The sequence below is a fragment of the Pecten maximus genome, chromosome 6 (genome assembly GCF_902652985.1).
Source record: "Pecten maximus chromosome 6, xPecMax1.1, whole genome shotgun sequence".
NCBI lineage: Eukaryota > Metazoa > Mollusca > Bivalvia > Pectinida > Pectinidae > Pecten > Pecten maximus.
Window position 1 is genome coordinate 9812516 of NC_047020.1, and position 17699 is coordinate 9830214.

The window sequence follows — 17699 nt, forward strand, 5'->3', positions numbered from 1 at the left end:
ATAAATTTAATCTTTATGTTTTAGTTTCGACTTCCATTGTATCCACGGCTTTTCATTTCATATCAGGTATACATGTACATTTTGTATGTTGATTTTGTTCACGGGTATGCATGCTTATATTCGTTGTTAATTAGTAGATGTGCGGCGGAATTTAAACGCGGCCGACAGAGCCTTGAGGATGACCTCCGTCTTTGAAGACTTGTCAATGTTGCAACCCCAGAAATGGTCAATAATGTTCATGATAAGAGCGAAGCTCTTCGGGCAGCGAAGCTTGTCGGACCTCAGTTGAACACCGCGAGAATACATATGTAAACAGAAAATGGTGAAAACGTGCTCGTGGGGAACTGGCAACAGTTACGGCCGATACCCTGATAGATTGGAAGGCGGTGTTGTATATTCTACAATTCATGGAACCTAAAACGTAAGTAAAAGCGACATAAAAATGAGCTGGGGGTGGGTGAAGGCGTACAAAAGTATGTGAAAACGAAAGTAGAAGCAACAAGGTAATGTCACCCTTGTGTACTGTACAGTAAGACTAGTGTAACGAAGTACATGTATGTGTAGTACATGTATGTGTAGTACATGTATTTACTGCGAAAGTTTGGAATCTTGTCTTCATGTATTTAGTCATCAACAGTGTACTTTCACTTTCTCGTGGCAAGGTTTGCCTAACGTTATACTGCAGTCTGATATGTATGTCTGGTGTAGTGTTAGGGCCAGAGGAAACTCGGGCTATCTGATACCATTTGAAACACACTCATCATGTATGCATGCTTTTATTACAGTTAACTTATACCACAGGGGCATGTCTAGCCTTATATTAAAAAAAATAGCCAGATATACCTATATGAAGACTTTATATATAAGTATTTCTGGTGTTTTTAAAATATAAGACGAGACATGTCCATGTGGTTATATCAAATTCATTAGCTATCAATTTCTATAGTATGCCAAAATATTTGTTTCCATTGATTTCTCAGTCCATCTTGATATTTCAAAACTGAAAGTAGGATTTTGTTTGTAATGATGTACCATAAATTAAGCTTTTTTTCAATAAATATGTATAATTGTAATATTGTTTAGATCATGCCTTATACATGTATCAATGGTGCCCAATACCAGTTTTAATTAAAAGATGATAATCTCTCAAAGCTTACTGTATTTCTAATTCTACTATAGAACACAGTAAATACATAAGGTTGGTAGAGACATTAAGTTTACATTGTAGTTACCAGCTATGTTACTGTTATCAACAATATCAATGTTGCAAAACTACATCTGATTCACACTTAACCTTATTTTCCCCTCACAGATTACTTAATGTACTGCCACATGAAATGTGTATATTACTGAAATGCTTCCATTTGGCACTAATATTTGGGATATCTAATGATAATGTGATATTTTTTAATGGAACACTTTCCTGTTGATTATCATATTGGCATTTAGTGAAAATGAAAATATTCTATAACTAAATATTTAATAAACCACATTTGAATCTATAAACCAGTCAAACATAATGGTGTGACAGCTTGACTAATTGTATGCATTTGATTTTCCTTCCTCTATAATAAACATCGGTAACTACAATATAATACAAGTGAAATTGTGAAACTGTCTAATCTAATCCCTGAGTGTTATTAATCCATGACCTTATCCACCATCAGTAAACATATCTTATCCGACCCCACCCCCTGAGTATTCTAACATCCATGACGTTGCCTGATATGAATCCTGAGCTTTCTAATTTACCAATTAAAATACATGTAAAATGATTGTATGTATGTTTTCTATTTTTGTGTCTATAAAGTAAACAGCAAGCATGTCAAAAGACTTCATGTATAGGGTGGGGAATAGCACATACATAGAATATATACATCCTATTTGTTGAGATATTGTAAAAGCATACTCCGGACATGTAGAAAAATGAAAGTTTTAGCTTAAGAGTGTTTTCATTAAATGAAAAATATGAAAAAAACCAACATTTGTAGCTATTGTATTTTTCAGATACAGTTTCGGAAGTTTTGTCAGCAGTAGCTGAAATAAAGAGGCTAGAACAACAACTACATAGATATGAGCTGCTGAATTTGCACCATGAACAACAAAATACTACATCTTTCTCAAGTGTTATATTGATAGTGAAATTAAGCAGAAATAAAATCGATTGACATCCTGAATTGTAACTGTTGTCTAGATTTTTTATCCATCCTGGATCCACTTCTGGTTATAACTAGACATAACATTGTTAGACCTGTACTGTACTGTACTGTACTGCACTTTATAGTTTTAATTACTATACAGGTTTGGGTATTGCATATTTTAAATTTCTCATTTAAGCTCACTGTTTATTCTACTTTGTACCAAGGCTAATAAGGGGAAAATAATCAAAGACAATTAACAGTCCAGTGTCTTGGTTATAGCTCTGTCTACATTGGAACTTAACAATTGTTCCTCTAATCAACCACAGGGACATGTCTTGTCTTATATTAAAAAAAAATAGCTAGAAATACCTATATAAATTAACATATAGCTATTTCTGGCTACAAAATGTATTTATTTTTAAATATAAGACTAGACATGCCCCTGTGAATCAAGTTTACATGTTCACCATTGCTGTTGAAGTGATGCAATTTTATGTTTATCATTACATGATCATTACATGGTGATTTTTCTCAAAGACTGAGAAAGCACATCTGTACAGATATGTATAAAAACTGGATTTTCTGGGAAGATTTAAAAAAAAAAATAAAATGGTTCAAAACATCAATTTCTAATTCCACATACAGGACACATAAGCTATTCAATAATGGTTGGGCTACACTTTCTGAAGTGAAAGCAGCAATTCATTTGGACATTCACATACAAGTATGGTTGAAATGAAGCAATGGAAATAATTGGCATGTATTCAATGTCATGTTTTGATCCTTCAACTACATGGGGCCATATACCTACAGTTGACATGCTGTTAGAAAACTCTCATTTTAGGTATATACAGAGATATATGTCTGGTATATAAACACATTATATGCGATAAATCATTCATATGTCTCTGGTAATGATCACACATACTGTACTAAGCAAAACCAAGGGCGACAACAATTCCAAATGGTCAACCCCAAACAGAAAATAAAAAAGAAAAATGTTGGGTTTTGAAAGTCAGCACAAAGCAATGGAGATAACCAATTCACAAACATTCCTGCAAATTCAAAAATTCTTTGCATGTTGATATTGACCATACATACTACAAAGCATTTCACAAGTTTCTGAGAAATAGCATCTTCAGAAGTCTCTCTGGTTTCCGGTTATTATTACTTTCTCGTTATCAAACGGCGAAACGTTTATCACTATATTTTTATGTTATACATTGGCATACTAGCTAGCTTCGCTCTTTGCAGGTATTGCCTGTTTCATATTATTGTTATGACTGACAGACGAGTCACAGAGAGATATATAGCCAGTAGATTTGGCATTTCACGGGAAAGAGTACATTCCATTCTGACCAAGCATCTGACAATGAGAGGCTTTTGGCCCGATGGGTACGAAGACTTCCGACAGTTGATCAGAAGCACACTAGGCGCACATTATCACATGCTAATCTTAACCTTTTTGAGGAAAATCCTGCCATCTTTCTTCAGAGATTTGTCACTAAGGATGAAACATGCGTCCAACATTTTACCTCTGAGGCCAAACAACAATCGAAACAATGGAAGCATCCAGCCCCCCCCCCCCCAAAGAAGGCAAAGACTGTTCAATCAGCTGGGAAGGTTATGGCCTCGGGTTTTCTGGGATGCAGGTGGTATTCTGCTGGTAGATTATTTCGAAAAGGGACAAAAAAATCAATGGCACATACTGTGCTTCACTTCTGGAAGCACTTGAGCGCTACCATGGAAAGCTCACTAAAAGTGTGTTATTCCACCAAGACAATGATCCTGTTCATAATTCTGCCATTGCACTGGCTGCCATTCACGATTGTGGCTTAAATTTGATTGGGCATGCGCCTTATTCACCTGATCTCGCTCCATCAGACTTTCATCTATTTCCAAAACTGAAAACAGCTTCTTTAGACACCAAATTTCAGTCAAATGATGACGGCATACATGCAGTTGGTGACAATAAAGATACTGTACACGAGGGATCTTTACCGTGCGAGTTAGACATTCTCACACGAGACACCAATTTAAGTCCTATCAGACGGACTTGATGTCAGTCGTAAACGGTTAATTGAAGTACTAGTGCTTTATTTTTGTGCCCGCACTTGTAAGACTTCGTTCGATGTCTGATTCAGAATACTTTTAAGTATATGATAAGCCCATTATTTATAGGCATACACATTGCGTAGTGTATTGTGTGTACAAAAATTGTGTATATTAAACATGTGATTCTCTCAAAAATAATCACAAATACTGGTAAAATATCTTCTTCTCAGTAAATTTATAATAATAAACTATATACACTATTTCTTACCTACCTGCTAATTAGAAATGACTGATAGTCAACTAGATTCATTTTCAAAGTGAAGGGACGTTACTCTTACAAGTTAACGTAGATCAACTTGCTATAAGCCGTTTACGAAAATCTCCGAGCAAAGCTGAAATAGAATAAAATATATTCCTTTTTCAACCATAAGGAATCCACTTAAGTAACAAGTACTTAGATATTGTTTGTCTAAAAAAACATATCCAGAATCATTCACAGGTCATCAAAGTTACAGAAATAGCGTCGTCCTCTGTTGTTTCCATTCTGTCTACACTCCGGACACCAGCAATAAGGGAGCAGCGCATTAAGCCGGCGTTTTCATATGAATCTCGCCTTTCAAGTACAGCAATTTTCCCGGAACTATTAACTTTTCACGATCAGATACACACTTGGCTTTCCTACCACAAAATGAGTTGCTTACAATCACCTGTGTCACGATTTTAGATCGAGCGTGCACCAATACAATATTCGATTTGCACGCCTATCAATCGTGGACTAAGCATATTATCTAAAAAGAGTTATTTTATGTTTAAAAAATTGAATGAATATTGCGATAAATTCATTCTTTCCTGTGTGTTGTTTAAAACCTATGAGAATGGGACACTTACGCCTTTGTAAAGTATAAATTTTTTTTATTTTTTTTCAATGATTTCATTTTTCGTTTCGTTTGATTTCGTTCGTTTCGTTTCGTTTGATTTCGTTTCGTTTCGTTTGATTTCGTATCGTTTCGTTTTTCTTTCGTTTGCACTTTACAGGTACCCATTAAAATCACAGGCGCTTGCATAGGAAATGTGATTTTCATTTTTTTTATATGACAGTGGTATGTGTCCGCTTGCATAGAAAATGTGATTTTCATTTTTTTTTTTTTTTCTTTGTATGACAGTGGTATGTGTAATCTGTTAAGTACAAGGCCGGAAACTCCGTCATGAGCGAAACGGCACCCCACCTCACTTCAATCGACTAAAAAACACATTTATTCAAACTGACACGGTGCACACTATATGCGACCGTCATCAGGAAACATTCATCTATCGTGTCACTCAATACGAATTGTTACATCAAAAACACAATAATCCGTGAAAACATAGCCGAATTCCTCGCTCAGAACGCCATTTTTCAAACTGCTCCCTCAGTCTGTCCAGGGGTGAGGTGTGGGGGTGTGGGGGATGGTTCCTGACCATGTACTCATACAATTTTGATGGAACTCGGAGAATTTCTGGGAAATATTAATCTAACATTGTTGGACTCATGAAAATAAATTGATGACGGATCACTGATCACATAACGTACAAATCGTTTGGCAGGTCTAAAGTATGATCTTCGTATTTGACAACGACATGATATTTGAAAAATGTGTGGAAATAAATGAACAGGTCTGAAGTAAGCAATGTTGGTATACGTTCCAGTAACCTGATGACAGTCTTATTCGTGATACACTTTTCGTTTTGTTCGTCCTTATTTCAGTAACTGACAAAAGTTTATCAATAAATAAGCATTTTGTTCTTCCTTTGTGACAAAAGTATGCTAACAATTTCCCTTTTACCTTTTTAATTTTAAAGTATGAAATGCCTAGGCTTAACGTGAATGTGACTGCAGAATAGGCATTCTTGACTTCGTTTGCTTTTCCTGTGTACTGTCATATTCGCCGCACGGTATTCTCACATTCAAAATAAAAAAAAATTATGATTACAAAGCATCGCTCATTCGACGAAACTCTTCAAATTATCGTAAATTAGAGGAAACTTATCAACGAGCCGAAGCGTTTTCCGGACAAAATGCATTCGGAAATGACCCTCAAATGTGCACCTGACGACGGTCGATTATATAAGCAAATGACCTTTCAATCCCGTATGTCAGTTTGAATAAATGTGTTTTTTAGTCGATTGAAGCGAGATGGGGTGCCGTTTCGTTCGTGACGGAGTTTCCGGACTTCCCTATTACACAGTACACATACCACTGATATAATTTTTTTAATTCTGATTTTCTATGCAAGCGCCTGTGATTTAAATGTCCGTCATGTTACTTGATAAACCAGCTCGCGACTCCCTATGTATAAGGTTCCTGGGAATTACTGTCCTAGTAATTTTTTAAAGTGATGCATTTAACTTAATGGGTTTTATTTTTCTCTCAATTTATTACTGGATCTGTATCATTCGTTGGAAGAAACTTGTAACGGAAATGTATTGTTCGTTACCGATGAATGGGCCTATACATTATCCGTATTCCTATTTATTGAACCACACATTTATGTTATATACAAGCATTTCATTATCGACTAATTTAAACCACACTTCGGAATACCCGTTGCAGAAACGAGCTAGGTTAGGCCTCATTATCGCTTTAACCAGCCCAACTATATACAGGACGACTATTTTTGTAGGCATATTTCTTTGAAATGACGCCAGAACCAATCAGAATTATTCTACTTTTATTTAAAGTATCAAAAATAGAAACAATCGATTTCTAATTCAAAATATGTGCCTAACAACAGACAAAAAACAGTATTCGACGGGCGAGGGATATTCACAGCCAGTTTATCAACCCATGAGGTGACTTTCAAAAGTCGCATTAACCAGAGTACGTGCGAGTTACCTCCCCTTGCACAAACCAGGCAGCTACATGTAGTCCGGAATTCTCAACAATAAAGCAGGTCATTATCTATGATATAAGTGTTCTTTTTTATTTATTTTTTCTATATAATGTTTTTATCTTAATCTAAACTCATCGGGATTTATCGCAGAAATAAGTGACAGCAGACAATCGGAACTCCTCGTCATTTTCTTCGAAACTAGACTCGGACCAAAGTACATGTCAGCTGCATGTAGTTATAAATAACTTCCAATATACATATGTACGATGCCTTTCCTCCCATACAATTAATATGGCTCCCTATAATAGAGTATATGACCATAAACAGTACGGCGACATCCAGATACGTGTTTGTCACCAGAGTAAAACAATTGTATAATGAAAAAGTGTATTTCATTATAATTAAAAAGTGTAGCTAGTAGTCACTAAAACTAGATGTAAACTTTCAGTCTTGAATATGAATATAACATATCTTGTTTTGAATTACTTTGTATTACTTACTTTGTATTACTTACATTGTATTACTTACTTTGTATTACTTACTTTGTATTACTTACTTTGTATTACTTACATTGTATTACTTACTTTGTATTACTTACTTTGTATTACTTACATTGTATTACTTACATTGTATTACTTACTTTGTATTACTTACTTTATATTACTTACATTGTATTACTTACTTTGTATTACTTACAACGTATTACTTACTTTGTATTACTTACATTGTATTACTTACTTTGTATTACTTACTTTGTATTACTTACATTGTATTACTTACTCTGTATTACTTACTTTGTATTACTTACTTTATAGTACTTACATTGTATTACTTACTTTGTATTACTTACATCGTATTACTTACTTTGTATTACTACAAAATAAATTATTGTGAGTTACTAATGCTGTATTACTTGGTGGTGGCCCGTGATATACGGGATACTATACTGTATTCGCCTTTCCACAAAATAGCCAGGGTTTGACATGCAGACGTTTATAGATAACCATAATCACAGAATTGAAGGAAAGTTGCTCAACTAAAATTGATCGCTTAAATCTAACATCAGTTTACAGAATAAGGCAATACGTTTCCATAAGTTTACGAATATTGATGAAACTGTGTATGAGAAAAAATACCTGCATTATCTCAAGAATAATGATATATGAGATTATAATTGTTGTAAAGTAATAAAATCAAGGAAAACTTTGATTTGATAAGGTAGTATATGATAGTATATAACCCGAGTTTGACCTAGATTTATATGACAGATGTTCTTCATCCGGAGCACAGTCATTTTTTCCTTGTCCTATTTCATGACTCTCCATCCAAACTATATTTGTCATCGTGTATTCGTTCAAACAGACACATTTTTTTTCATCACCTCAGACATGATGGTTTTATTGCACACAGAGTATTACTCGAGAATCCATTCTTAAAGATGACAAAGGAAAACCATTGAACGCCATGACAGTATTCTCAACAGTCGTATCACACCTCCGACAAGATGCGCTCAGCAAAATAAATGAGCGATCCGATGGTCCAGGCTTTAAGGAGGACGACATTCGCTGGGTACTCACTGCTCCCGCTATCTGGTCTGACCAGGCGAAGCAGTTCATGAGGGAGGCGGCAAACAAGGTAGTCTTTTTATTTGTCATTAATGTAATGGAATTTTAACAGATTTAACTGATCGATCGGGTTATGATGTTATCCGATATGATTAATTGATGTTTTTTTATTATTATTTAATACTGTTAAATGCATATCTGAAACATAATATCTACTTGTCATCCTCATAATCACATTGGAAAATATTCAATTTTGATGAGGATGAATAAAATGATGGGATAGTAATTGAAGCAGGAGCTGCTTTACCTTTAGGAACGCCTGGTCCTTTTATATGCTGTTCATGGTTTGTCCTCGTTTTATCGATATTGAGTTGGAATTACAATTCCTTCATGTATTATTTTTTTTAAAGTACTTCAATATACGTTCTGGTGTAAAAATAACGTGTATCAATAGACATTAAAATGCGCATGCTCACAACAAATGTTGTTTACAGGCTGGAATACGTTCCTGTCAGCTTGACATCGCCTTGGAACCAGAGGCAGCCTCCATCCATTGTAAACACATATCTGTCAACAAACGAGGACCGAAGGATGAAGAGGACTGTGCTGGCATGGAATCGTTTCGTCCTGGCACTAAATACATGGTGCTAGAAGCAGGAGGTACGTCAAAATCCTGGAGATTCTTCAATTGATGTTTCACAGAGAAAAAAAATCAAGTACATAATTATCAACCTTCCTTCCAAGGGTAAAGTAAAATGGGGTCATTACGCTGGTATTTAGAATATCTGATATTGTACTGGGAGGTCAGAAAAATATATAAAATGATTTTCAAGAATGGCGCGAAAAAAAGTCATATATATGTATTTACTTTGAATAAATTTTAATCATATTCTTTCTTTGAAATAGCATCTGCGAGTAACACCGTATTAGTAAAATGTTCTTTTCAACATTCTTCGAAGTCTTTGATATGCATTGTATGTAAATATTGTAATGGTAGTGTAAATGATAAAAGATAGCTCACCGGAGTCATTAACACAAGAGCCAAGCTAATATCTGTTCCAGGTGGCACGATAGACATAACCGTTCAGGAGGTGCAGGAAGACGGCACACTCCACCAAGTTTACATGGCGAACGGAGGCAACTGGGGAGGGACAATGCGACTGGGGAGGGACAATGGTAGACGTGGCGTATGAAGAATTCTCTATAGAGCTTGTTGGTGAAGAAATCTGGTATAGCTTCAAGAAAAAACACATGGATTCCTACATCGATATTTTTCGCGAATTTGAAACTAAGAAACGGACAATTAGTCCAGATACTCAACATAGAATGACGTTTAAGTTGTCAATCGCTCCCCGGGAAATTTATGAAGAAATACATAGTGAACATTTAGGTTCATCTACTTCGGAAGACCCCAGAAGGCGGAAATTGATATGGTGATAAACTGCGAGTCGATGTTACGAAATGCCATCAAGGACAAATTTAGTTACTCAAAGAGAATTATCATTCCAGAGGAAGCCGGTTTGTTCGTGCTGAGGGGAGCAGTTCTGTTCGGGTTTGACACGAGGCCGTTCAGGAAAGGCTTGGGCCCCAACATCACTAAAACCATGGTGAAAGGCACGCTATTGTGTGGACAGATTCTCTACACATGTCAAGAAAGGACAATCCGTTAATATTAACGAGGAAACCGAAGCGATATACTACAACACATAGGAAGACAAGCCGGAGATGGCTGTAAAGGTTTATATCACAGACAAACACGACCCGGAGTATTGTGATTTGGATGGGTGTTCCTGTAGTAGGAGTTGAAAAATACACGGCCAGACCGGGGTTCGAACCCGGGACCTCCGAACACTAGCCGGATGCTCTACCGATTGAGCTACCTGGTCGCCGATGATCGACCCGGTCCAGTTCCGCTACATTCCTATATTGGACAGTTGGTGGTCAGTCTACCAACACACATGCCTTTGTCCATCTTCGCTAGCCAAGGCTTCTGATTACGTTACACTCCACGAACCCGTGGCGGATATAGTCGTGTTCAAACCGTCGCGCCCTGGAATCCCAGGGCACCCAATCAAATCGCGTTTTACATTCTGGCTTGGTTTCGCAGTAAACAAAAAATGCGGCACCCAGTACAGAGCTAGAATGCGGACTATGTCATGGCATTTTACCTAAATACAAAAATCACAATCTTTGGGGGAACATTCGCAGTGTTTGATCAATTCATATAAGTCATTGATCACATATCTCATCGAAATGACACCAAACCTCGATGTGTGTTTGTAAACATCACCGATGAAGTAAATCGGTAACGCTTGTTTTGATTGGTCGAAAATTTCATGCGTGAAGGGTGGTAATTTCGAATCACCGCTAGAGGGCCAGAACTGACGCCTATATCTGCCAAGGGTTCGTGGAGTGTAACGTAATCAGAAGCCTTGGCTAGCGAAGATGGCCTTTGTCTGAACGCGGCGTGAAGGTCCACATGAAATTTGGAGGTACAGAATTATCAGTGGGTGCCACGGTGACGGCTACAAAACAAACAACCCATGTAGAGTTTTGTCTCCTCGAATAGAGAAACATAATACCTCGTGTTACATGTGTATCTGTACTCTAGTTAACAAGATAAATCGTATATAAATACTATGTGTGTACCGGTACCTGTAATGTCTACAGCCAGGTTATTGTTTTTATTAGATCCATTCTCTTTTTTTATCGACAGCGATGCATTCCTTATATCAACAAAATTATCCCCAAAAAGTCATATAGTCTACCAAATGTCAAAAACGTTAGCTGACTCATCTAAATTTGACTCACCCAGAATACACAATAATAATAGACTGATTTAATACTGGTAGATAATTTAAGTGTCATGAGTATGATTGAGAATAAAAATATACTCCTAAACATTAGACATTACATCATTGAGTCATCAAAGACTTAGCAGCGGATTTTGTTTAGGTAGCTACCTTGATTCTGAAACCTATATATAACTTTATAAAAAAATACCTATTAGTGAAGTGGATGTTTTAAAAATAATATTACAGGAAGGCTCCCCAACCCATGCACTTGTGTATAATTTCTGTGGTGTTTTATTATGTAATGGTATATTTTATCTAAGTTAGTTACAATTTCTATGGTGTACTGTCAATTCTCAGTTTTTCCCTGGCAGTTTGATGTTTGATTTGTTCAGGACACTTAACGTTGACAAAACAAAATATTACCATTTGAGAGTGTTAGAAAATATTTACTTGGAGGTAAATCAGCGACTTCCTAATGATCGAAATATGGGAAATATAACGAAAAACTACAACCGTTGTGTGGAGAACTTTTTACATCCTATTAACTACCATTTTCACAACAAGATGGTCGTGAATCTCGCCGTTTAATCAAACACGGGCGCCGCCATCTTTAATGTCATGTGATCGAAAGTAGTCCAAAATGGTTAATACCTACTCGGTTTTTATACAATATCATCTTGAACCGCCGGAAGTAGTACCAGTCTTGGTGCTTGTTTTCAGACGTTAAGTCTGCGTACTTGTTCTCGGCTTCAAACCCAAATGAGTGAAAGTATCAATACTGATCAAAAAGCACACATGTTGGAGCCTTCAGAGAACATCCGCTTTTAAAGGGAGCTCCATGAATCCGGATATCATTGCATTCGGCGGAGTAATCTTTTTGGAAGGCAAATACATATCCGAAATACGTAGTCCCGAAGTCAATGACAGCAACTACTAGCTTCTTACTAACAATCTCTTCTGCGCATGTTGCCATAGCTATGGGTTACAGTACAGGGCATCAGCATTTATTTAGTTCTGTATAAGTAATGAAAAGAAAACAACACAGAAATGATAACATTTATAAGTAAACGGTCTGTTTCCAGTGAACAATACATTTCGAAAACGCCTGTGTATGTTAAATAGACTTCGACTTACAACGGAAATTAATTAAAACAGAAAGTAGCATTATAGACGAAAAAGGGAACGGTATTTTGAATTGTATTCCGCTTAAGTACATGTATGAAAATGTTCAAGGCCATGCCTGACGTATCTGTCCATGATCACACTAACTGAATGAATGGGAAGAAATGGAGTGCGGCTGTTTAATAATAGACAGTATCGAGTTAGATTTGATTTTGGATTTTAAGGTACAATGTATATACAGCGAGCTATACACAGACTCCATAACGTGATTAAAATTGAACAACAATACATTCTGTTGCATGCCTTCTGTTTGTATATATGTCTGATGCTTAACGGCAGGTGTTACTGTACACTGTCATCCTTATCGGTCCTGTTTTTGTTACAATTACATGGTACATAGGTACACTAAGACAGTTTCTTTGTCAAAGATAAACCAAAACGAGCCCGTAAAATGCCCATCACCTCACCCCTCCTAATGACGTTAGATTTCCAGTGTTTTCCATATACAAAACGAAAGTATATCATCCAGCATATATAATCTTCCTTAAATCCCTTACCTTGTACCTGGCTGTTCTTACATTATATACCTGGCCATACTTGTTACTCGTACATTAAGTCCCATGTTGGTGTATAATTTAAGTACCTATGTTCCGATACAAGCTGAAGGATATACCGACGTCAAGTTGTCACATCCCTACACCGTAATTCCGGGTAGGTGATCTGCACTGTTACGTGTAAGTGTGCTTGACCTACATTCCGATCTAATGTATGCGTGTATGTACCTGTAGACACAAGGTAGAATATAATATACATAGCTCTGATAAACTAGCATATCAATTTCGGTATCACTATACTGCACTTTCCTAATTTATTTCTTGTCCGTTATGAAGGCCTTGACGGAAAATTAAAAAAAACAACTTTAAGAATCTATAAAACTTTGATATTAATATAAAATATATCAAAATGTTAAAAGATATAAAGCTGTCGCAAAACTATTATAAGCTCAATTCCAGATAAGAAGTTATCCACACCCTCTGATGGCCAAGACACGGAATCTAGTTCAAATGAAACATCCCTGAGATTGCTATAACAGTATGGTAACATGTAATTTTGCACTTACATATCAGTTACTATGAGAGTATTGACGTTCTGACATACCAGCTATTTTCAACAGTATTCAATAAGGCATATTTATATATACATTGTATTACATTCCTAATGTGGTTTGCTGATATGAACATACCAAGTGAAAACAACAAACATATGACCATGAATACACTATGAAAACCGTATGAAAACATTTTCTATCGTGCAAATCACCTGATTAATCGGGTCATATTAATACGCCATCGACAGTAAGACAGGAAGAGTAGCTTCCCATGGATCGATAACGTTGGTACGAGATAAGTGTTAAAAATAGCTGATTTGAATTGAATGATTGTATTTAATATTATTTTTACTTAAATACTTCTTTCTTTTTGTTTTATACATAATTAAACAAAAAAGACCGGAAAATGCGGAACGACATTAAAACAATGGCGTGGTGCATAGGCGGGATCTCCCGGCTGTTCTAATAATTTGGCGTTTCGTCGTATACATGACAAATATTTCTTTTTAATAAAATTTCTCGTTTTCTCGATATAATTTTTTAAAATCAAGGACAGATAATACAGGGGACAGATAATACAGGGGACAGAGAATACAAGGGACAGATAATACAGGGGACAGATAATACAGGGGACAGATAATACAGGGGACAGATAATACAGGGGACAGATAATACAGGGAGACAGATTATACAGGGGACAGATAATACAGGGCACAGATAATACAGGGCACAGATAATACAGGGCACAGATAATACAGGGCACAGATAATACAGGGGACAGATAATACAGGGAGACAGATTATACAGGGGACAGATAATACAGGGGACAGATAATACAGGGGACAGATAATACAGGGACAGATAATACAAGGGACAGATAATACAGGGGACAGATAATACAGGGCACAGATAATACAGGGCAACGATAATACAGGGGACAGATAATACAGCGGACAGATAATACAGGGCACAGATAATACAGGGGACAGATAATACAGCGGACAGATAATACTGGGGACAGTTAATACAGGGAGACAAAGAATACAGGGGACAGATAATACAGGAGACAGATAATACAGGGTCAGATAATACAGGGACAGATAATACAGGGAGATAAAGATGCAGGGGACAGATAATACAGGAGACAGATAATATAGGGGATAGATGATACAGGGGATATATGATACAGGGGATAGATAATACAGGGTACAGATAATACAGGGGACAGAGAATACAAGGGACAGATAATACAGGGGACAGATAATACAGGGCACAGATAATACAGGGGACAGATGATACAGGGGACAGTTAATACAAGGGACAGATTATACAGGGGACAGATAATACAGGGTCAGATAATACAGGGGACAGATAATACAGGGGACAGAGAATACAGGGGACAGAGAATACAGGGGACAGATAATACTGGGGACAGATAATACAGGGGACAGATAATACAGGGGACATATTATACAGGGGACAGATTATACAGGGGACAGATAATACAGGGACTATATACAGGGGACAGATAATACAGGGGACAGATAATACAGGGGACAGATAATACAGGGGACAGATAATACAGGGGACAGATAATACAGGGAGACAGATAATACAGGGGACAGATAATACAGAGGACAGATAATACAAGGGACAGATAATACAGAGGACAGATAATACAGGGGACAGATAATACAGGGCACAGATAATACAGGGCACAGATAATACAGGGCACAGATAATACAGGTGACAGAGAATACAGGGCACAGATAATACAGGGCACAGATAATACAGGGCACAGATAATACAGGGCACAGATAATACAGGGGACAGATAATACATGGGACATATAATACAGGGGACAGATAATACAGGGGACAGATAATACAGGGCACAGATAATACAGGGCACAGATAATACAGGGGACAGAGAATACAGGGGACAGATAATACAGGTGACAGAGAATACAGGGGACAGATAATACAGGGCACAGATAATACAGGGCACAGATAATACAGGGCACAGATAATACAGGGCACAGATAATACATGGGACATATAATACAGGGCACAGATAATACAGGGGACAGATAATACAGGGCACAGATAATACAGGGCACAGATAATACAGGGCACAGATAATACAGGGCACAGATAATACAGGGCACAGATAATACAGGGGACAGATAATACAGGGGACAAATAATACAGGGGACAGATAATACAGAGAGACAAAGAATACAGGGGACAGATAATACAGGGGACAGATTATACAGGGGACAGTTAAAACAGGGAGACAAAGAATACAGGGGACAGATAATACAGAGGACAGATAATACAAGGGACAGATAATACAGAGGACAGATAATACAGGGGACAGATAATACAGGGCACAGATAATACAGGGGACAGAGAATACAGGGGACAGATAATACAGGTGACAGAGAATACAGGGGACAGATAATACAGGGCACAGATAATACAGGGCACAGATAATACAGGGCACAGATAATACAGGGGACAGATAATACATGGGACATATAATACAGGGGACAGATAATACAGGGGACAGATAATACAGGGCACAGATAATACAGGGCACAGATAATACAGGGGACAGAGAATACAGGGGACAGATAATACAGGTGACAGAGAATACAGGGGACAGATAATACAGGGCACAGATAATACAGGGGACAGATAATACAGGGCACAGATAATACAGGGGACAGATAATACATGGGACATATAATACAGGGCACAGATAATACAGGGCACAGATAATACAGGGCACAGATAATACAGCGGACAGATAATACAGGGCACAGATAATACAGGGCACAGATAATACAGGGAGACAGATTATACAGGGGACAGATAATACAGGGGACAGATAATACAGGGGACAGATAATACAGCGGACAGATAATACAGGGCACAGATAATACAGGGCACAGATAATACAGGGCACAGATAATACGGGGGACAGATAATACAGGGGACAGATAATACAGGGCACAGATAATACATGGGACAGATAATACAGGGGACAGATAATACAGGGGCAGATAATACAGGGGACAGATAATACAGGGCACAGATAATACAGGGCACAGATAATACAGGGCACAGATAATACAGGGCACAGATAATACAGGGGACAAATAATACAGGGGACAGATAATACAGAGAGACAAAGAATACAGGGGACAGATAATACAGGGGACAGATTATACAGGGGACAGTTAAAACAGGGAGACAAAGAATACAGGGGACAGATAATACATACAGGGGACAGATAATACAGGGGACAGAGAATACAGGGGACAGATAATACAGGGAGACAGATAATACAGGAGACAGATAATACAGATGACTTAATGAGCAAATATATCCGGGGGGGGGGGGGGGGGGGGGGGGGGGGATGTTGAACAGTGGGTTTTTCTATTATGTAACACCGATTTACAGACATGATAAACATTTCTGTGTTGATCCTACCATGCACACGATCTTCACGAATAAGAATATGTTACGGTGTCAGCATCGATAGCCATTTAAATACACTATATAATAAAGATAAACACATGGAATATAATAATACGTGAACTCGAATGTTACGGTCAGGATTTAGACAAGCTCCACTAGTTATCACCCACTTTGTCGGTTCTTCCTGTTGATATAATGTTCTCCGTCTCCATGAGCATTCTATTAATCAATCGCATCATAATGAAGTTACTTGAGCCATTGTATTTAGTGACCTATGTAAACAGCTTTAGTTTTGTTCATGTAATATTTAATGAAAGGTATGCTTTCAGTTAACAAACCCACTATACATGTATATCCATTTTAGATTAGTAAATTTTCTATTTTATTAATCGAAAAAAAGAATGAATAGGATATCGATGAGAGTTTCATAATCTAACGAGCGGTTTTTACTCCCGTACTCCTATAAAAGATGTGTGATTGTCTCCCTTCTCGTGAACATAGATTGCTTGAAAGACCAACCTTATAAAATTATGAGTTGCTAAGAAATGATGTGAAATT

At 37.1% G+C, this 17699-nt stretch overlaps 1 protein-coding gene and 1 long non-coding RNA gene across 2 annotated transcripts; both read left to right on the forward strand.

Moving 5' to 3' along the window:
* Positions 1–204: 204 nt before the first annotated feature.
* LOC117328909 lies at positions 205–2177 on the forward strand. The gene is made up of 2 exons (XR_004533079.1): positions 205–421; positions 2008–2177. It is a non-coding gene; the product is annotated as an uncharacterized LOC117328909 (long non-coding RNA).
* A 5180-nt stretch (positions 2178–7357) lies between these two features.
* Positions 7358–9827, forward strand: LOC117329995 (heat shock 70 kDa protein 12A-like). The gene is made up of 4 exons (XM_033888226.1): positions 7358–7414; positions 8477–8701; positions 9126–9291; positions 9720–9827. Exons 1-4 carry the CDS (start codon positions 7358–7360, stop codon positions 9809–9811), a joined length of 540 nt encoding a protein of 179 aa, XP_033744117.1. The 3' UTR covers positions 9812–9827.
* The last annotated feature ends 7872 nt before the right edge of the window (positions 9828–17699 follow it).

What these genes read in the sequence shown, in the direction of transcription:
- LOC117329995 (XM_033888226.1), top strand. Translation starts at nt 7,358, where the DNA reads ATGGCTCCCTATAATAGAGTATATGACCATAAACAGTACGGCGACATC. An exon ending in ACGGCGACATCCAGATACGT is followed by an intron (nt 7,415 to 8,476) that starts GTTTGTCACCAG and finishes TATTGCACACAG; the next exon opens with AGTATTACTCGAGAATCCAT. An exon ending in TGAGGGAGGCGGCAAACAAG is followed by an intron (nt 8,702 to 9,125) that starts GTAGTCTTTTTA and finishes TGTTGTTTACAG; the next exon opens with GCTGGAATACGTTCCTGTCA.